General features: G+C 49.1%; 1 protein-coding gene across 1 annotated transcript in view; it reads left to right on the top strand.

Moving 5' to 3' along the window:
* The window catches only part of LOC114603267 (protein jagged-1-like), a 62949-nt gene that overhangs the window by 18704 nt on the left and 21812 nt on the right, over window positions 1-22433 (top strand). The window contains exons 3-6 of the mRNA XM_028742139.2: window positions 7639-7702; window positions 9946-10200; window positions 13444-13504; window positions 20146-20276. Coding sequence (XP_028597972.2) covers window positions 7639-7702; window positions 9946-10200; window positions 13444-13504; window positions 20146-20276 — 511 coding nt within the window. The remainder of the gene's footprint in view (window positions 1-7638; window positions 7703-9945; window positions 10201-13443; window positions 13505-20145; window positions 20277-22433) is intronic.

Raw genomic sequence — 22433 nt, 5'->3', positions numbered from 1 at the left:
AATGATCCCACAGCCACCAATCAACCGCGCTATTGCCACAGAGACAGCCAATCGCAAACAGGCCTTCACAGACCCACCAATCACCAGCCCCGTCACCGCAGAAAATCTCCTGCTCACGGCTGCAACCAAACACCCCCCCCACGCTATCCATGTATAAGACGAGGGCAAATATGAAAACGAATTTTTAAAGAAAACACCTTAGTCTTATACGCAGGAAAATACGGTAGCTCGTTCCTGGCTGCTTAAAGGAATACGCAGGCCCTCCGCTCCCATTTGATTCAACGCATCTGAAGAATATTCTAAATTTTGGGGAGCAGGTCCTCGGGGTTCTGTCCAGCCAGAGTGAAATGAATGGACCTACATTAATTCCAGAGGGTCTACAGAGAGAATAATTGGGTGCACTCTTCCCGCCTCGGATCAAATCTATGGTTTCAGGTGCCATAAGAAAGCTGCAGAGATAGCGCAGGATAGTGCGCACCCCGGAAATGATCTCTTTCAGCTTCTGCCTTCTAGAAGAAGTTACAGTGGTACCTCGGGACACATACGCTTCAGGTTACACACTCTGCTAACCCAGAAATAGTGCTTCAGGTTAAGAACTTTGCTTCAGGATAAGAACAGAAATCGTGCTCCGGCGCCAGCGCAGCTGCAGCAGGAGGCCCCATTAGCTAAAGTGGTGCTTCAGGTTAAGAACAGTTTCAGGTTAAGAACAGACCTCCGGAACGAATTAAGTACTTAACCAGAGGTACCACTGTACAGGGCTATAAAGACTAGGACTAGCCGCCTGAGAAACAGTTTCTACCCAAATGCAATTCTGGTTTTAAACACAGTATAAGGAGTTTGTCTAGTATATTGTATTTTAAAATGGGGTTTCAGAGTTTTTAGGGGTTTTTGAATGTCTTATGTAGATTTTTCAATTTCATTGTTCTGTATGGGACAATGACAATAAAGATATCGTATCTGAGTGGGACTCACGCTGACCAGAATTCTCATTGTTTCCTTGCATCTATCGGGTTTCTCAAACGTGGGAAATCTCACGAGACGCGTTTCCAAGTTTGGGTTGGCTTTCTGTAGAGTGCCCCCCCCTTGAGCTCTGTTTCGACAGATCCGATCCAATTTCAGATCCGAGTTCCTGTGTGAACATATTCCGTCTGCCCTACCTGTGAGCAAAGCTGGGTTTCCCCGAAAGGGGAGCTGTGGGGGCGATCAGGGCTTGCGACTCTCCCTTTCCTTTCCCTTCTCTTGTGTGCCAAAACTAGATCTTTGTGTGGGCCGAAGGAATTTGCGAGGAACCTTGCCAATCTCTCTGAGCTCTCTTCCCAGCTTTGGAGTTCTGGTGCTGGTTGAGGGAGTGGTGTCCGAGGGCTACAGCTCAGAGCCAGGGAGACGTTCTCTTGTTTGTCTCCAGATCTCCCCAAGTGCAGATGAAGCGTTGGGAAAATTTTGTAATGTGCGAAAGGGGTATGTCATAGAGTTGGAATGGACCGTGTGTGTGCCCGTGCGTGCGTGCGTTGGGATTTTGGGAAGCCGGACTCCTGGATTCTGTCCACCGATCCTTTGTTCTCTTTCGTGTGCCTCAGTTTCCACTTCCCTAAAATGGGTGCAGCCACCTGCCCCACCCAGATCCGAAATTTTATTTATAGAAATATTTATATATATTATAAAATATTTATTTACAGTGGTACCTCGGGTTACATACTCTTCAGGTTACAGACTCCACTAACCCAGAAATAGTGCTTCACGTTAAGAACTTTGCTTCAGGATGAGAACAGAAATCGTGCTCAAAGCGGCGCAGCAGCAGCAGCAGCAGCAGGAGGCCCCATTAGCTAAAGTGGTGCTTCAGGTTAAGAACAGTTTCAGGTTAAGTACAGACCTCCGGAACGAATTAAGTACATAACCCGAGGTACCACTGTATTTGCAAAAATAAATCAGATAAATAAATAAATAAAATAAAATAAATCAGAGTGGTTTACAACAAATGTACATAGAAGCCGTACAATAAAAGCAATATTTTTAAAAAGTTAGAATCGGGAATCAGCTAAGCGTTGTGGGAAAATGTATCCTTTTTGGATGAAGTTGTTGTTGTTGTTGTTGTTGTTGTTATTATTATTATTATTATTATTATTATTATTATTATTATTATTATAATATTTGTACATCACCCTTTATCCAAAGAGTCCTGGTAGTTGTATTTTGTTAAGTGCTTTTTTTTGGGGCGGGGGGTAAAATTGTTGTTGTTGTTAATCCATAGATCTCATGGTGATTCGCACATTAAAATCACAATACATTCCTAATGAACTGCATATGAACTGGAGACGTTGCACCAGTAAAGAATCATTTACTTCAAAGTGAAAGCGCGTTTACTGCTCAACCCTGCTTTAGTAATTACTATTTCATTTTATAACGATGGATGGAAATTAAAAGATGAAAAACGAAACTGTCAAATAGCCACGAGGAATGAGTACTTTGTGCGCAAGTTAAAATAATAACAAAGTCCAAGTAAAGACGATTGACGTTATCAGATCATCCAAGTCTAGCTCCAGATTCACCAGGCTTTGATGGGAGCTGTCTTGAAAATGATGGTACTGCTGACTTCCGGGTTGGCGCCATCGCCGAATGGCGGACTCCCTCCGAGCTCCGGAGGGAGTCTGCTCGGCAGGGCTCGGGTTCTACCGCGCCGGCGACGCGGGGACCCTTAAAAACCACGGGCACGGAGACCGTGGACATGGGTGACTCGGCTGGCACCGTTAGCGCCCTCCCGACTCGTGAAGGAGCCTTTTTAAAGGCTACGGATCGGGTGCCGGGGAGTGGCGTGGTGCTTTGAGTCCTCTGCTTCCCCTGCCGAGCGAAGCCGCATGCCATCCGGTGGAGAGCGCCGACTTCTTCCATTGAAAATTCGGACTTTTAACAACAACCCGTGAGTAATCTGGCAACCGGGTTTTAAAGGAGGAAAAAAGGAAATTTTTTTTCGGATTCGGCACGAGCGGGGGGGATCTAAAAAGGAAGTCAGTCCCCCCTCCCTATTGTAAGCATTTCAAAACAAGGACTGAGTAACCAAGGTCCAAAGAGAAGCGTATTTCGGATAAAAACCAAGAATTTCACGATGGGATATTACAAGAATTGTGCTGGAGGAGAAGAGTGGGGTGAGAAGGGAAACGTAACCCCCCCCTGGGAACCGGGGCGACCCGCGAGAGAGCCTGGGGAAAAGAGAAGCAGACTTTGACAGCTGTCAAAGTGGCTGTCAAAGTCGGAAAGTGTAAAGAGGACTTTGCTATGAGGACTTTGCTAGTTAATTTCGTTACAATTGGTTACGATTTGGATACAATGTTGAAAATATGGAATAACAATTGGACTTTTGGACAAGAGGAAACAAAGTTACTGCAACCCCCCTAGAGGAGTTTCGGGACATTACAAGAACTACAAGCGGAAAAATACTCTGGGAACTGTATAGGACTTGCTATCTCCTGAGAAAGCAGCAAAACTAAAAAAGTATTTTGTCTACAGGGGTGTTTACATTAAGGGAGACAATAGAATTCTCTATTGAAGAAAGGAAGGGACTGGACGTAAGTTTTTGTTCCTGAATAACAAACCCCTGTAGAGGCATCAAATTTTTGAATTAGAACGCTTTAGCAGCAGAACAGGACAAGAAACTTGACAACAACATGGAACAGAACAATGGGGGGAACCCCTTTGGGGTCTTTTTTTGGATTGGACGTTTGAAATTAGACATTACAAAAATAATATTTAAATTAAAAAGGGAAAAAAGGAAAAGAAACTGGCAAGGTGGAACTGATTGGTGTATGGACTAAAGATTTCCAGGCAGACAACAGACAGACAGATTGATGGACATGGGGAATGCGAACCGGGGATTGGGGGGGGGGGAGAATCAGAATCCAAAGGCTGTGAATCTTTTTTTATATTATGCTGGGGTGTTATTAGTAAATGAAAAAGGGAATTCGTGGAATGAAACCAAGGGGGCCTTGGGGAGAGAATTTTTGATTTATATTTTTTCTTTGTTAAGGGAAAGATGATGATTGTATAATTTAAATTGGAATTTGGGGCTAAATAATTTAAGGTTTAAATTGGGAGTGAGAGCTTGTAGAACCAACATTATGAAAGGGGAATACAGTAGGGAGGGGGAGGGGGAAGTCCTGGAAAGTGGGCAATGAAAATTAGATTCTAAAAGTATTTCATAGAATCATAGAATCATAGAGTTGGAAGAGACCACAAGGGCCATCGAGTCCAACCCCCTGCCAAGCAGGAAACACCATCAGAGCACTCCTGACATATGGTTGTCAAGCCTCTGCTTAAAGACCTCCAAAGAAGGAGACTCCACCACACTCCTTGGCAGCAAATTCCACTGTCGAACAGCTCTTACTGTCAGGAAGTTCTTCCTAATTTCAATTTTGTCTTATTTTTAGTTTTTATTTTTATTTTTTCTGTATTCTGAAAATTTTAATAAATATGATTATTAAAAAAATAAAAGAAAGAAAAGAAAATGATGGTACTGCTGTATATTAAATAAAGGGATGAAAATTCATTCTCTAAATTGCCTGCATAGGCCTGGGTGGGATGGAAGAGTTTTCAGCTGGCGTTCAAAAGTTGAAAGAGAAGAGGCTTGCTGAATCTCTAGTGGCAGAGAGTTCCATAGGACCGGGCTGGCGACACTAAAGGCTTGGGTTTTATTTTTTGTCATTGTCAAATAAGCCTCACCAACTCGGGAAACAATGAACGATGTTCCTGCAGTTGATCTCAGTGATCGAGCTGGGATTTGAGGGTGCAGGGCTTGGTAAATTACTACAAGGACATTGAACCTGGTATTTCCTTTATTTTAGGGTTGCCATATTTGAAAAAATGAAAATTGGAACACAAAAGTTGTTGAGCTTCCTTCTTGGCCAAAGCTCTTGAGTTTATTTTTTTGCAAAGAAGAAGTTTTCAAGCTATTTTTTAGGGAAATTGCAAAAAAAAAGCTACACCTCCAATATGGTCAGGTTTCCCCGGACGTTTAAAACGATTTACAAAATCGAGTATAGGGTGGTATATATAAATTCAATAAATAATAATAATAATAATAATAAAATTCCATCCGGACACCATTTTTGATGGGCGAATCCTGGCTATGTCCAGGAAATTCCAGACGTATGGCAGCCCTGCTTTATTTCCTGGTATGTGGAGCCGGCCCTACTATTAGGCAAAATGAGGCCACTGCCTCAGGCGGCAAAATGCTTGGGGCATGGGGAGTAACAGGCCCCTCTGTTGGAGGACTGAGCGTGCTGCTGCCCTGCCCGTAAATTTGCGCCTCAGGTGTTATGGAGCATGCGGTCCTTTCACCAGTGTTGGATTAAGATTAAGAAGCCCAGTTGGCTTCTGTATGTGGAATGGGATAGACGTTGGGGCCGCCATCTTGTCATTCACCTTTGTTGCAGGAATTTATGTATAGGTTGGGGGGGGGGGTTTGCCCCTCCAGCAGATATCAGGCACATGCAGCCAACTACCAAAACCAGCACAATCGCTTTTATGACTTTTGTGATTTGTCCCCATAAAACACTCCATCAGTGTTTCTTCCTATCTATTCAAAGGGTCTTTGCTGCACGATACCAAATGTAAGAATTCACTGATAAATGCATCTCTGTACTGGCTCACTGGGAAAACTTCAGAAATTCATATAGACATGTGAGCTCAGCTTCTCAGCAGCCCCTCTGCCTGAGGGATAATCCCTGGCATCCTGATACCTGAGTGCCAGACAGGTAGCCATTCCAGAATAACAAACCCAGATGAAGACAAAAGGGTGTGATTAACTTGGCTGGGAAACAGGGAAATGTAAATATCTCTTTTGCTTCACTTGATGGGTGTTTGGTGGAGGGCAAGGAGAACCATGGAACAGGGTCCAGGATGCTCAGATTACTGCCACCAGACCTCCCCTTTCATGATGTAACCGTGATGTATGAGTGATGTAGTTTGGGGGGGGTGTAACATGGGGATGAGCAGCTAATAAAAGTTTGGGGGCTCTTTTGTTTGGGGCTTCCATCTTGTTCCACCTGGTGGCAGGTGGGAGTCCTGTCGCGACAGTCTTCAATCAAGACCTACTGGCTGCTGTTTTGCTCTGGTATTCCTGGCTGGTGTCCTTGTTTTTTGTCCAAGGGAGCCCTCAGATTTCTCCGTTAACACCTTGTTCAGCAAAAGGTCTTTGGCTGGCCCTACTGGGATGGCTGCTGGAGAGAGAGCTCCTTCCCCACCCTCTTCGCAGCTTCTGGGAAATGGGGCACGCCAGTACCGTGCCCCATTCATTTAAAGCACTGCGATAGCACTCAAAACCATCATGGTCCCCCCCAAGGAATTCTGGGAGCTGTAGTTTGTGAAGGGTGCTGAGGGAGTGGTTTTACAATCCATCTCTCTTCTCAGGGAATTTTGGGAAGCTGTGAGGGGAATCACAAAGAGTCGGACACGATTAAACGACTAAACAACAAGTGAGGGGAATTAGAGGTGTCCTAATGACTCTCAGGGGACGCAGGTGGCGCTGTGGGTTAAACCACAGAGCCTAGGACTTGCCGATCAGAAGGTCGGCGGTTCGAATCCCCCCGACGGAGTGAGCTCCCATTGTTCAGTCCCAGCTCCTGCCAACCTAGCAGTTGGAAAGCACATCAGAGTGCAAGTAGATAAATAGGTACTGCTCCGGCAGGAAGGTAAACGGCGTTTCCATGTGCTGCTCTGGTTCGCCAGAAGCGGCTTAGTCATGCTGGCCACATGACCCGGAAGCTGTACGCCAGCTCCCTCGGCCAGTAAAGCGAGATGTGCGCCGCAACCCCAGAGTCGGCCACGACTGGACCTAATGGTCAGGGGTCCCTTTACCTTTACCTAATGACTCTCAGCACCCTTTTTAAAAAAAGATAAAATATAGTTTTATTGATTTCCATTGTATAACAACAATTAAAATGCAAAAAAAGCAAAAATACAGAAGCAAAATCCCATTTTATCCCCTTCCGGGATGGATCAGTCTACAGTGGTACCTCGGGTTAAGTACTTAATTTGTTCCGGAGGTCCGTACTTAACCTGAAACTGTTCTTAACCTGAAGCACCACTTTAGCTAATGGGGCCTCCTGCTGCTGCCGTGCTGCCGGAGTACGATTTCTGTTCTCATCCTGAAGCAAAGTTCTTAACCTGAGGTAATATTTCTGGGTTAGCGGAGTTTGTAACCTGAAGCATATGTAACCGGAGGTACCACTGTATTTACGGTAAGTTTGCTGAACTCCAATCTGCGATTCGGTGGTTTCCATTCTTCAGTAAAATGTTTTATAAAAGGAGGCTATATTTCATCAGAATCTTTTCCAGCATTTGCATTATTCAACGCATGCAATCGCTTTGCCAGTTTTTCCTGATTCAGCTGTTGACCATTACATTCTGTTTCCAATGAGAAAATCAGAATGCTTTCCATTTCTGTGCCACTGGTTGGCATGTTCCTACAAAAATTAAAATAATTAGTCCTTTATAGCAAAGGTCAGATCGCCCTTAACAAACTACAACTCCTAGGCTTTTTTTGGGCTGGGGGGAAGCCATGGCTGTTTAAATTGGGATCATGGTGCTTTACATGTATGGTGTCCCAGGATGAAAATCTCCCGTAACCAAATGCCTTGTTCCTTCTAGCGCTCGTACTCTCTGGTTCTGGAGGCCTGGGATGCCGCCAACGCTTCTGACGTCACCAGCCAAGGTAAGGAGCTGCTCTCTCACCTGCGGGAGCCAGCAGGGTGGGATTCCGGACAGGGACACGGCTAGGATTTTGAGACCCTCCATGTTCAGAGCCATAGCTGTCAAGCGTCCCTTATTTGGCGGGACAGTCCTTTATCCCAGCGCCATGTCCCGCTGCTGTCCCTTATTGATGATGTCCCTTAAATAAGCTACTGAAGGTAATGGGGCCCTTTCTGTGTCCAACTGTGCTTTGTCAACAACAAATTGTTGCTGTTTTTTTGTGTTGAATATGTGCTATATGGTAATTTATGGACCTAATAGGTATCTAAAGCCATTTGCATGCAACAAAATATGTATTTTATCAAAGTAATTGTTGATCCCTTATTTTGGCTGCTGATCCCTTATTTTCGAGGCTGCTGGTCCCTTATTTTCAAATCTGTAAGTTGACAGCTATGTTCAGAGCAGTCTTCCCCTGAATATCAGTTACAGCAAAGGAGGTCTCTTGCCTTCAAACCCTGCTTGCTTGTGGGTTTCCCAGGGCTACCTCACTGCCCATGATGGAGGTCTAGGTGAACTGCCTTTCATCTGATCCAGTAGAGCTCCTTAGCTGTCTTAATAATAATAATAATAATAATAATAATAATAATAATAATAATAATAATATTTTTTTATTTATTTCCCTCCCTTCTCAGTTCAGAAAACCGGGCTCAGGGCGGCTAACAACAAATTTAAAACACTGAATTGATGCAACAAAAAACAGCATAAAATAAAACGGGAATAACAATAAATTCAGAATTCAAAAATCAATTTAGGGAGGAAATCCATCCAATAAACATTAGATGATCACCAGGGCTAGCTGGCTAAATTAGTCCTATTTGGGCCAGCGAGGAGGCCAGGGGAGAATTAGCTGTGGGATCCCAGAGCGGGTAATCTTCATAAAAAGGGGAGGGAAGGAAGGGGAATAAAAGATCAGGCTAAGTTCAGATTGAAAGCCAGGCGGAATAGCTCTGTCTTACAGGCCCTGCGGAAGGAAATTAAATCCTGCCAGGCCCTGGTCTCATGGGACAGAGCATTCCACCAGGTCGGAGCCATCACTGAGAAGGCCCTGGCCCTGGTGGAGGATAATCCACCAATGTGGTAGAGGCACAGAGGCAAAGAAGCTTCTGCAAAATCAGATGAATATAGTTTCGGGTTCCTTTAATGCGTTTGCCATTCCGCAAATGACTCACGGGCAGGCTGCCACATGGACCTTATTGTGGACTGGTAACTTGTGCGGGCCCATTTGCAGCGCCGTCCAGGTGTGGGAGTGTAGCATGGTGGTAAATCTCCTGCTTTGTGTGGAAAAGGTCCTTATTTTTATCCCTGGCAGCCGCTCCAGGTAGGGATGCGAATGCCCCCTGTTTGACAGCTTGGAGAGCCACTGCCGACCAGTGCAGAGCGTATTGCCCCACTCGCTCTACGTGGGGCTGCCCTTGAGACTGACCGAGAAACTCCAGCGGGTGCAGAATGCCGCGGCGAGACTCCTTACGGGGTCTTTGCTGCGACATCACATTCACCCGGTGCTATACCAGCTGCACTGGCTCCCGGTGGAGTATAGGATCAGGTTTAAGGTGCTGGTTTTAACCTTTAAAGCCCTATACGGCCTAGGACCCTTGTACCTACAGGACCACCTCTCCTAGTATGTCCCACGGAGGACCTTACGGTCTTCAAACAAAAGCATCCTGAAGGTCCCAGGCCACAGAGAGGTTAGGCTGGCCTCAGCCAGAGCCAGGGCTTTTTTGGCTGTGGCCCCGATCTGGTGGAACGCTCTGTCACAAGAGACTAGGGCCCTGCGGGATTTGACATCTTTCCGCAGGGCCTGCAAGACAGAGCTGTTCCACCAGGCCTTTGGTCAGGGCGCAGCCTGACTCCCTCCTTTGGCATCTTTACAGAACTTAAGCTTAATGGTTGCCATCAATTGGATTTTAATTAATTTTTATAATGAAATGTTTTTAGAATGTTACACTATTTTATTGTTGTTAGCCGCCCTGAGCCCGGCTTCGGCTGGGGAGGGCGGGATATAGATAAAATTTATTATTATTATTATTATTATTGAGCTTGGTGGACCAGCTGCCCGACTGGTGGACCAGCTGCCCGACTGGCTCTCTTCTGATGCACCCAGGCAGTTTTGGGTCCTCCACCTCTTCTTCTGTCTTCGGAAATTTGCCGGGTGATGCAGTGAGTCTCCTCTCCCGCCCCCCTGCCTTTCTCGCCTTCTCTTTCCAGGCGGAGGGCAGCTGATGGAGCGGGTGACCCGTTCGGGAATGCTGAACCCTGGCGAAGGCTGGCAGGACCTGTGGCATCACGGGCGCAGCACCTCGCTGGAGTACCGGGTGCGGGTGCGCTGCCAAGAACATTACTACGGCCCGGCCTGCAACTTCCTGTGCCGCCCCCGCGACGATTTCTTCGGGCACCACAGCTGCGACGCTGCGGGCAACAAGGTCTGTCTGGACGGCTGGACGGGAGACGAATGTAAACGGGGTATGTCCCGGGACGTCCGGCTGGCGTGGGGCGGAAGAGAGGAAGAAGGGGCTGCATTGGTCCGGGGGAGGGCGGGGAGAGAACCCAGGAGTCCTGCACCGGGTGACATTTTCCATCCTGGCCTCCTGGCAGTAATGAAGCTTTGTTAAAGGTAAAGGGTAAAGGGACCCCTGACCATTAGGTCCAGTCGTGGCTGACTCTGGGGTTGCGGCGCTCATCTTGCTTTAGTGGCCGAGGGAGCCAGCGTACAGCTTCTGGGTCATGTGGCCAGCATGACTAAGCCGCTTCTGGCAAACCAGAGCAGCTCATGGAAATGCCGTTTACCTTCCCGCAGGAGTGGTACCTATTTATCTACTTGCATTTTGGCGTGCTATCGAACTGCTAGGTTATGCATCCACAAATCTGGGAAAGAGAACCTGAGGCTCTGCTTAGACCCTAACCAGCCCCTTCATTCATTGATTCATTGATTCATTCAATAATAATAATAATAATAATAATAATAATAATAATAATAATAAATTTATTATTTATACCCCGCCCATCTGGCTGGGTTTCCCCAGCCACTCTGGGCGGCTTCCAACAAAACACTAAAATACAATAATCTATTAAACATTAAAAGCTTCCCTAAACAGGGCTGCCTTCAGATGCCTTCTCAAAGTTTGGTAGTTATTTTTCTCTTTGACATCTGGTGGGAGGGCGTTCCACAGGGCGGGTGCCACCACCGAGAAGGCCCTCTGCCTGGTTCCCTGCAACCTCACTTCTTGCAGTGAGGGAACCGCCAGAAGGCCCTTGGCGCTGGACCTAAGTGTCCAGGCTGAACGATGGGGGTGGAGACGCTCCTTCAGGTATACAGGACTGAGGCCATTTAGGGCTTTAAAGGTCAGCACCAACACTTTGAATTGTGCTCGGAAACGTACTGGGAACCAATGTAGGTCTTTCAAGACCGTTGTTATGTCGTCTCGGCGGCCACTCCCAGTCACCAGTCTAGCTGCCGCATTCTGGATTAGTTACAGTTTATGGGTCACCTTCAAAGGTAGCCCACATAGAGTGCATTGCAGTAGTCCAAGCGAGAGATAACCAGAGCATGCACCACTCTGGCAAGACAGTCTGCGGGCAGGTAGGGTCTCAGCCTGCGTACCGGATGGAGCTGGGAGACAGCTGCCCTGGACGCAGAATTGACCTTCGCCTCCATGGACAGCTGTGAGTCCAGAATGACTCCCAGGCTGCGCACCTGGTCCTTCAGGGGCACAGTTACCCCATTCAGGACCAGAGAGTCCTCCACACCTGCCCGCCTCCTGTCCCCCAAAAACACTACTTCTGTCTTGTCAGGATTCAACCTCAATCTGGTAGCCACCATCCATCCCCCAACTGCCTCCAGACACTCACACAGGACCTTCACCGCCTTCACTGCTTCTGATTTAAAAGAGAGGTAGAGCTGGGTATCATCCGCATACTGATGAACACCCAGCCCAAACCTCCTGATGATCTCTCCCAGCGGCTGCATGTAAATGTTGAAAAGCATGGGGGAGAGGACAGAACCCTGAGGCACCCCACAAGTGAGAGCCCAGGGGTCTGAACACTCATCCCCCACCACCACTTTCTGGACACGGCCCAGGAGGAAGGAGCGGAACCACTGTATGACAGTGCCCCCAGCTCCCAGCCCCTCAAGACGGTCCAGAAGGATGTTATGATCGATGGTGTCAAAAGCCGCTGAGAGATCCAGCAGAACTAGGAAACAGTTTCAGACATTACATTGATGTTCCCACTTGTGTAGTGGCAAATTCAGAAGTGTCCCATTGCCCCTCACAGCAACGTCCCTTTTAAGATTAGACAGCTTTTTCAGACTGTACAATACAGTTATGCAATAATAATAACTAGAAACACCTTTCAACCAGCGTTCAAAACTCCCATTGTTCTAGGCGCATTTTGTGTCAGGGAATTCAATGAGCGCAAACAGATTCTGAGCTCTGGGCTCAGCAGTGCGCCTAAGATCTCAAATTAAAACTGCAAAGTGGAAGGAAAGGAGGACCTTTTTCTGCCTCCCCACTTCCAGCTACTCTCTGAAGACTGGAGAGGAGACCCTCTTAAGCATATTAGGGGGGTGGGCAGGGGAAGGACTACTAGACCATGTGAAAAATGAACATCATGTTTCAGCTGCAGTTCATTCATTTCCAGCACTGTATTCCTGTTATTTAAAAAAGCGCATCTAGACATTCTGTTGTGCCCATAACCTAGGTTTAAGGTGCCATTTAGCTCCTAGCTTTCGGGTGGCACTGTGGGTTAAACTACAGAGCCTAGGGCTCGCTGATCAGAAGGTCGGCGGTTCGAATCCCCGCCATGGGGTGAGCTCCTGTTGCTTGGTCCCTGCTCCTGCCAACCTAGCAGTTCGAAAGCATGTCCAAGTGCAAGTAGATAAATAGGTATCGCTCTGGCGGGAAGGTAAACGGCATTTCCATGCGCTGCTCTGGTTCACCAGAAGCAGCTTAGTCATGCTGGCCACATGACCCAGAAGCTGCACGCCGGCTCCCTCGGCCAATAAAGTGAGATGAGCACCGCAATCCCAGAGTCGGCCACGACTGGACCTAATGGTCAGGGGTCCCTTTACCTTTACCTTCATATCTCAGTTTCAAACACTGCTAGCAATGATCAGTTCCAGCTAGTTCTACTGTTTTCTTTGTATGTACTTGGCCAGGTGATTTGGAGTGCTCAGATATCTTCTTTCCAAGTGACCTAAGCTGTGTTTGCTGTGAAGTTTCATTGTTATCTAACAGAACCTGTCTCTTGAAACAGAAGCACCTTGTGTTTCAGTGCTCCTAAATGCTTACCTTTGGAGCAGACCTCTGGGAAATTTGACTTCTTGCTTTGACCTATAAAGCCTTGTGCAGCTCAGGACCCCAATAGCTCAAGGACCCCAATGCCTCTCCCCATAGGAACTGTCCCAGACCCTGCGATTATCATCTGAGGCCCTTTTTCATGAGAAGTCCGGAGGGTGGCACCACCGGAAAGGGCCTTTTCTGTGGTGGCTCCCTGCTTGTGGAAAGCTCTCTCTCTCACAGAGACTCACATGGCGTCATTAGTGCGCCAGGCAAAATCACTTTTTTTCTGCCAGGCCTGTGGCTTTTAATTATCTGGATTGTCTTTTAGATTTATAAATTTATTAGATCGTAATGGTGATGATTATCATCGCTCTGCCCTGGGCTGAATTTGCAACGCTCACATAAACTCCCCTCGTGTTTCTTGCAGCCATTTGCCGGCCGGGTTGTCACGAAACTCACGGGACCTGTGAGGAGCCTGGAGAATGCAGGTATGTACAGCTGAGTGTGGATGAATGGCGAAGCTTACCGGAAAAATAAGAAATCGAGATAGCAAAATTTTTATTTAAAAAAAAAAAAGAATGGAAATGGTTTATTGAATATTTGCAGACAAATTGTAAAACAGATAAGAACATTGGCAGGATTATTGTACTAACCTGCAGTTTCGTAAGAGTATATATTTAAAGCAGATGAATAAATGAATTGAGTTAATTTGGATATGCAGAAGATATTTAAAATAAATGTAAGGAACCGCAGAAAGAGGGGGAAGGAAGTCAAGTTTTGAAATGTTAAAAGGACGGTAAAATTACTGAAATGTATAAACCTGAAAATCGTAAATAAAAAAAAATAAAAAAGTGGTCTACAGATGAAGGGCAGTATAGAAATTTAATAAAAATAAATAAATACAGTGGTGCCTCGCAAGACGAAAAGAATCCGTTCCGCGATTCTCTTCGTCTAGCGGTTTTTTCGTCTTGCGAAGCAACCCCATTAGCGGCTAAGCGGATTAGCGCTATTAGCGGTTTAGTGGCTTAGCGGCTATTAAAGGCTTAGCGGCTGAGCTGCTAAAAGGCTATTAGCGGCTTAGCGGCTTAGAAAAAAGGGGGGGAAAGAGGAAAAAAATTGGCAAGACTCGCAAGACATTTTCGTCTTGTGAAGCAAGCCCATAGGGAAATTCGTCTTGCGAAGCAACTCAAAAATGGAAAACCCTTTTGTCTAGCGGGTTTTCCGTCTTGCGAGGCATTCATCTTGCGGGGCACCACTGTAAATAAATAGTAATAATACAAATCCTGAGTTGTAGATCATACTGCCTGCAAACCGAAAACAACAATTCAGCTGGAAGGAGTGAGGCTGCATTTTATATTATATTTTAACCTGTATTTTAAATTGGTTTATTTATTTATTTTTATTGTAATTTTACTGGTGGTAGCTGCCCTGAGCCCGGCTCTGGCCAGGCAGGGTGGGGTATAAATAAAAAATTATTATTATTATTATTATTATTAAAAAGAGAGGCTTTCAAAAGCACAGTACAGGAGGTCCCTGTCTCACGGGGACAGAGTTCTCTAATCTGGGTGACACCACAGTGAAGGCCCTGCTCCCACTGGCTACGTGGCCCTGCCAGGCTGGCCCCCTCAGCTGAGCTCAGGCACCAGGTGGGGCTATTGAGGAGAGGGCAAGGTGGTCTCTTAAAATAACCTGGTTCTGAGTTGTTTAGTGCTTTATAGACGAAAGGGAAGACTTTAGACTTGGCCCATTAGGACAGGGGCAGCCCGTGCCATTCCTTTCAAGAACAGCTACCTATGAATTTAAGTTGTCAGTCCCTTCAGGATTTCCCACATGTTTCCGGACACAACACTACGATCCCACTTTAAACAGTCATGCCTTCCTTCCGCCAAATAATTTTGGGAGCGGTAGTTTGATAAGGGTGCTGAGAATTGCCGGGAGACCCCTATTCCCTTCACAGAGCTATGGTTCCCAGGGTGGTTCAACACACCCTGGGAACAGTAGTAGCGATGGCTTCAACCTTCCAAAGAATTATGGGAGTTGTAGTTTTTCAAGGGCGCTGAGTGTTGCCAGGAGGCCCCAATTCCCCTCACGGACCCACGGCTCCCAGAGTGGTTTAACCACCAACCAATAATAACCAATAATAACCCCTCTTTCCCAGAGAACTCTGGGAATTGCGGTACTGTGAGAGGAATAGAGGGGGTCTGCTAACATCTCTCAGCACCCTTAACCAACTACACTTCCCAGCATTCTTTGGGAGAAGTCATGTGTGTTTTAAGTGGTATTGTAGTGCTTTAAATAAGGGACGCGGGTGGCGCTGTGGCTTAAACCACAGAGCCTAGGGCTTGCCGATCGGAAGGTTGGCGGTTCAAATCCCCACGATGGGGTGAGCTCCCGTTGCTTGGTCTGCTCCTGCCAACCTAGCAGTTCGAAAGCACGTCAAAGTGCAAGTAGATAAATAGGTACCACTCCGGCGGGAAGGTAAACGGCGTTTCCGTGCGCTGCTCTGGTTCACCAGAAGCAGCTTAGTCATGCTGGCCACATGACCCGGAAGCTGTACGCCGGTTCCCTTGGCCAGTAAAGCGAGATGAGCGCTGCAACCCCAGAGTCAGTCACGACTGGACCTAATGGTCAGGGGTCCCTTTACCTTTACCTTAGTGCTTTAAATATGCCGTGTGGATGTAGCCTGTTGAAATCAGGGGCCACTAATTTCAGTGGGTTTTCTTTGCGTAAAATTGGATTGCACAGCCCTGCGAGGTGCATAATGTTTGGGAACTGGGCTACCCCTCCCCCTTTCCCTGCTTCCCAAATTCTCCCCTCGCCACCAAGGACCCGATTTCCTGGCCAGCCCCGGCAAGTGGAAGCCCGGCAGCTCCTCTCCAACGCCAGGGCAATAGCCTAGGGCAGGAAACAGCCAGCCAAGCCCCGCTGGGAGGAGAAGGAAGTTCTGGGTCCCGGCCAGGAAAAATGATGTCACCCTTGGATCCCAGGGCTGATAAGGATGGGGTGCGGCACCGATTGCGGTTACAAGGAGGCCCAGCCCCTGACTGGGAAGCCTGGGCAGCGGCCAGGATATTGACCGGCCGCCCAGCGCGATGGCCCCGGTGGGGCAAGAAGGCTTTTTTGGCAAGCTGGGAGGGGGGAAGCCAAGCCGAGCGACGGCTGCGTCAAAGGGCTAAATGGGGTTTCCGTGGAACGCAGAAAGTTCCCGATGCCACATTTACACATAGCTGTCAATGTTTCCCTTTTTTAAGGGAAATTCCCTTATTCCGAATAGGATTCCTCACAAGAAAAGGGAAACGTTGACAGCTATGCATTTATTTGCAGCATCCGTTTCCAAGCGCTGTGACCCTCCTTTAGACAGCCACGCCTTCCCCCAGGGGATCCTGGGAGTTGTAGTTTGTTCAGGGTGCTGAGAGTGGTTAGGAGACCCAGGTTCCCACACACACAGAGAGCTACAATTCCCAGAGTTCCCTGCGAAGAAGGATTGGTTGTCAAACCGCTCTGGGAATTGTAGCTTTGTGAGGGGAATGGGGTGTGTGTGTGTCTCCTGACACCTCTCAGCACCCTGGACAGGCGATGGCCCTCACAGTTCTTTAGGGTGAAGCCGTTGTTGTCGCTGTTCTGCATTGGCGTAGGACAGGGGTCTGCAACCTTTAAGACAAAAAGAGCCACTTGGACCCGTTTCCGAAGGGGGAAAAAACTGGGAGCCGCAAAACCATTGCGACATTTAAAGCATGCGCGCCGCTGCCCTCCGATCTGACAGCGGGCGGGAAGGTGACGTTGGGATGGTGCGTGACTAACGCACGCACCGCCCCCATGCGACGTCACAGCCAGTACAGCGCCCGCCACAGTGGGGAGTGTCGGGGCGCACAATGTGCCTCCTCCCCTCGCTAGTATCCGCCCCGGAGCCGTGGCAAAGGTGTAAAAAAGCCACATGCGGCTCCGGAGCCGCGGGTTGCAGACCCCTGGCGTAGGAGTTTAAGTCCCGTCATGTTTCTTGGAAGGAGCCTGATTTTTCCTATCACCCTTTCGAAGGCGTCTTAGCTAGTGCCCATCACTGCGTTGTGGCGGTGAGTCCCAGAGGTTAACACCACGCCTGTTGGCCTCTCCGATCTCCTGTGAACCAGTGTCATTGTGTGACTCCAATGACTTCTAGAGTTAGGCAAAGGGGAGGAAGAAACGTCTCTGTCTCTCCCCCTCTCTGTGCAATTCCTTAATACGATAAGTATCTGCCATTTCTTCCCCTGTTCCACATGGCATGTGTTGTTGTTAATTATACAGTGGTACCTCTGGTTGCAAACGGGATCCGTTCCGGAGGCCCGTTCGCAACACGAAAAGAGCGCAATCCGCAGCGGTGCGTCTGTGCATGTGCGGGTTGCGATTTGTCGCTTCTGCGCATGTGCGTAACATCGGTTTGCGCGTCTGCGCATGCGCGAGCGGCGAAACCCGGAAGTAACCTTTTCCGGTACTTCCGGGTCGCCACGGGGCATAACCTGAAAGAATGTAACATGAAGTGGACATAACATGAGGTATGACTTTATAGGAATTTGCTGACATGCTCTTTAATTTGTATACAGTGGTGCCTCGCAAGACAAAATTAATTCGTTCCGCAAGTCTCTTCGTCTTGTGAGTTTTTCGTCTTGCGATGCACGGTTTCCCATAGGAATGCATTGAAAATCAATTAATGCGTTCCTATGGAAACCGCCTTCAGACCAGGTCCGGGGACAGTCTGTCCCCCGACCTCTTCTGAAAGCTGGGGGGGGGCAAGGGCTTTTCTTCCCACCCCCAGCATTTTAAAAAAACCCCGGGACAGCGGAGGACTTCTCCGCTGTCCGGGGCGATCTTAAAATGCTGGTGGGCGGCATTTTAAAATCGCCCCGGGACAGCGGAGGACTTCTCCGCTGTCCGGGGCGATTTAAAAGCCCCTGGGAAGGCAGGCAGGGGGGACAAAGACTTTTGCCCCCCGCCAGCCTTCAGAAGAGGTCCAGGACCTCTTCTGAAGGCGGGCGGGGGGCGAAAGTCTTTGCTCCCCCCTGCCTGCCTTCAAAAGCCTTCCGGGACAGCGGAGAAACGCAGCGCGTTTCTCCGCTCTCCCGGGAAGGCAGGCAGGGGGGAAAAAAGACTTTTGCCCCCCGCCGGCCTTCAGGAGGCATTCCCGCCCCGCCGCCGGGCTTCGGAGGAGCCTTCCGAAGCCGGGCGGCGGCGGGAGGTGTTCCTGCCCCGCCGCCTGGCTTCGGAGCATCCTTCCGAAGCCGGGCGGCGGCGGGAGGTGTTCCTGCCCGGCCGCCCGGCTTCGGAGGAGCCTTCCGAAGCCGGGCGGCGACGGGAGGTGTTCCCGCCCCGCCGCCTGGCTTCGGAGCATCCTTCCGAAGCCGGGCGGCGATGGGAGGTGTTCCCGCCCCGCCGCCCGGCTTCGGAGGAGCCTTCCGAAGCCGGGCGGCGGCGGGAGGTGTTCCTGCCCCGCCGCCCGGCTTCGGAGCATCCTTCCGAAGCCGGGCAGCAGGAGGAGGTGTCCCCGCTCCGCCGCCAGGCTTCGGAGGAGGTCCTAGGACAGTGGGGAAGACGCGCTGCGCTTCCCCGCTGTCCCGGAGATTTCCCTACGGGCTTTCGTCTTGCGAAGGAAGCCCATAGGGAAATTCGTTTTGCGAAGCGCCTCCAAAACGGAAAACCCTTTCGTCTAGCGGGTTTTCCGTCTTGCGAGGCGTTCGTCTTGCGGGGCACCACTGTATTTGTTTCCCCCCTCAGAGTGCTCTGTATTTTTATGTTTCGAATGTTTGTTGTAAACTTCTTTGGGCACAGCTGCCCAAAAGCAGTAAACTCAACCCATCTTCTATTATTAATTAATGCCATCACTGCATGATGAGGACAAAAGAACAGTCCCATGCCCCGAGGCACTTACAGTCTAAAATGTGACACAGGGAAGACCGCAGATGGAAGGGAAGCGAAACTGAGGCAGATGTAAACGAGGAATAATAATAATAATTTATTATTTATGCCCTGCCCATCTGGCTGGGTTTCCCCAGCCACTCTGGGCGGCTTCCAACAAAATATTAAAATACAACGGTCTGTTAAACATTAAAAGCTTCCCTAAACAGGGCTGCCTTCAGATGTCTTCGGAAAGTCTGGTAGTTGTTTTTCTAGAACATAGCTGTCTATTCAGTTGCCCGCGCCAGGGGGTTGTGCCAGAGGACTTTACTCAAAACAGTAGATTCTGAGGGACTTGGAGGAAGAGAGAGAGAGCGAGACAGAGAAAGAGAGAGAGAGAGGGAGAGAGAAATGGCTTCAGCCAGTCCATTCTGGGAGGCAGTTCCAGGACAGCCAGGGAGAAAGAGAGGAATCGCTTTTAGAGAGGAGGTATTAGGAGGTATTAGGGACGCGGCTGGTGCTGTGGGTTAAACCACAGAGCCTAGGATTTGCCGATCAGAAGGTCGGTGGTTCAAATCCCCGCGACGGGGTGAGCTCCTGTTGCTTGGTCCCTGCTCCTGCCAACCTAGCAGTTCAAAGCACGTCAAAGTGCAAGTAGATAAATAAATAGGTACCACTCTGGTGGGAAGGTAAACGGCGTTTCCGTGCGCTGCTCTGGTTCGCCAGAAGCGGCTTAGTCATGCTGGCCACATGACCCGGAAGCTGTACGCCGACTCCCTCGGCCAGTAAAGCAAGATGAGCGCCGGAACCCCAGAGTCGGCCACGACTGGACCTAACGGTCAGGGGTCCCTTTACCTTTACAGTGGTATCTTGGGTTACATACGCTTCAGGTTACATACGCTTCAGGTTACAGACTCCGCTAGTGCTTCAGGTTAAGAACTTTTCTTCAGGATGAGAACAGAAATCGTGCGGCGGCGGCACAGCAGCAGCGGGAGGCCTCATTAGCTAAAGTGGTGCTTCTTGTTAAGAACAGTTTCAGGTTAAGTACGGACCTCCGGAACGAATTAAGTACTTAACCCGAGGTAGCTCTGTATTTTTAAAAAAAGATGCTCTCAAGTGAGACTAGCATTATACATTTAAAATGATGAAGCCAATAACTGTGTGACGAGGCCCTCTCTCTGCTCAGATTAGAGCTGGCTGGCTGGCTCACATCTCCCGCTCATAACCACTGTGCTGCTCTGAGCTTTCCCCTTCCTCCTCCCAGGTGCCACTATGGCTGGACCGGTCAACTCTGCGACGAGTGCATCCTTTTCCCAGGCTGCGTCCACGGCAGCTGCACCGAGCCTTGGAAGTGCGACTGCGAGACCAACTGGGGGGGCATCCTCTGCGACAAAGGTGAGCCCCCCCCCCACTTGGAGCATGCTCAGTAGAGGCTTGGCTTCTATTGGAAATTGGCCAGTCTGGAATTTCCCCCAGGCTACTCTATGACTCATGTTGAACCCAACCCCTGGGGTTCTTTGCCATTGCTTTTCATGTTCTACTGACAGGGTCCTTTGTTTTAAATTATTTTGTGTTGCGCCTGGAAGTCGGTCACTAAATTTGTCTCCAGTAAGCCTGGCGATGGTAAGCCAGAGAAGGGAGCAGAGTCAGGCCCAAACAAGTACATACATACATACATACATACATACATACATACATAATTTTATTTGAATGCTGCCTTTGCACAGTTCGGGACGCGGGTGGCGCTGTGGGTAAAACCTCAGCGCCTAGGACTTGCCGATCGTCAGGTCGGCGGTTCGAATCCCCGCGGCGGGGTGCGCTCCTGTCGCTCGGTCCCAGCGCCTGCCAACCTAGCAGTTCGAAAGCACCCCCGGGTGCAAGTAGATAAATAGGGACCGCTTACTGGCGGGAAGGTAAACGGCGTTTCCGTGTGCTGCGCTGGCTCGCCAGATGCAGCTTGTCACGCTGGCCACGTGACCCGGAAGTGTCTCCGGACAGCGCTGGCTCCCGGCCTCTAGAGTGAGATGAGCGCACAACCCTAGAGTCTGGCAAGACTGGCCCGTATGGGCAGGGGTACCTTTACCTTTACCTTTTTGCACAGTTCAAACCATGCTCAAGGCAGCTTACAAAATGAAAAAATACGTAAAAACAACATAACAAAATTGGTCATAAACAACACATTAAATATTAAACAAATACTCAACCAAACTGAACAATTTTCACATAAACCACAATAAGATCTATATACTAAAGATACAAAAAACCCCAACAATAAATACTTCTAAGACCCAGAGAGGTCAAGATCCTGCAGCTTCTGCTCTGCAGCCACACACTGAGAAGTTTTTATTCCCAGGGATAAGAGAGTCGCCATTTTCTCTGCTGGATAGGCCTCTTCCATTTTTCTTTGTACCTCTGATGACCCAGGAAGCAGAGGTCCATTTGCTGAGCAGCAAGGTTAAATGGAGGTTTTTTCTCTTTAGTGTTTGCTAAACTAAGTATGCAACACAGCAGCCAAACCATGACAATCTGTAGTGTGAGGTACACCCAGATATGTGTGCATCCTGAACCTGAAACAGGTACCGTATTTTCCGCTCTATAAGACTCACTTTTCCCCTCCTAAAAAGTAAGGGGAAATGTGTGTGCGTCTTATGGAGCGAATGCAGGCTGCGCAGCTATCCCAGAAGCCAGAACAGCAAGAGGGGTCGCTCCCTCTCGCTGTTCTAGCTTCTGGGTTAGCCGTGCTCTGTCCCTTCCCCCACCTCCCACGAAAGCCAGCAAGAGCCACACTCCCTTTAAAGAGCCGCGTGTGTGCGGATCTTGGGGGCTTTTCCCCGAGGAGGGAGAAGGCTGCAAGCGCCGCACACACGCTCCACGTGGCTCGTGAAAGGGCGCGCTGAGCAGAGCCTGGGATGCATACAGGCTCTGCTCAGCGCTCCCTTTAAAGAATATTTTTTTTCTTGCATTCCCCCTCTAAAAACTAGGTGCGTCTTATGTTCAGGTGCGTCTTATGGAGCGAAAAATACAGTATATTAAGGAAGAACTAAAGCACGCAGCTGTCATTTTGTTGATAAGCAAGCTGGTACTCTCCAGCAAGTCCCTCATAAACGTTCTTGATAGCAAGGCCGCTGTCAGATACATAGAAGTGCTTTTCATACGTGCCAATAGACTGGGGATACTTACAGCGGCGTAGCGTGGGTTGTCAGCACCCGGGGCAAGGCAAGTAATTTGCGCCCCCTAACCCGGGGCAAGGCAAGTAATTTGCGCCCTCTAACCCCTAACCTGCCGCTGCTGCCAGCTCCTTCTTGCTGCTGCCTGGGCTGGGGTATTTACGGTAAGGTAGCCACGGCGGCAGCGGCAGGTCCGTGTCAGGTGATCTGAGGTGAGTTGCCGCTGGCGCTGCCACCCAAACGACACCGCTTGCCCGGAGGAGGAGGAGGGCAGAGAGGCGAGGAAAATGCAACATGGCCCAGCAGCTGCAGCAGCGGGGCTGTGAGGAGGGGCTGCCTGGCGCGCCCTCCGCGGCCCTGATGCGCGGGGACCGCGACGAGCGCT

This window comes from Podarcis muralis, chromosome 7 (assembly GCF_964188315.1).
Source record: "Podarcis muralis chromosome 7, rPodMur119.hap1.1, whole genome shotgun sequence".
In the NCBI taxonomy this organism is placed as follows: domain Eukaryota; kingdom Metazoa; phylum Chordata; class Lepidosauria; order Squamata; family Lacertidae; genus Podarcis; species Podarcis muralis.
The sequence above is the reverse complement of the archived record's forward strand: the minus strand, read 5'-3'. Positions and strand labels throughout refer to the sequence as shown.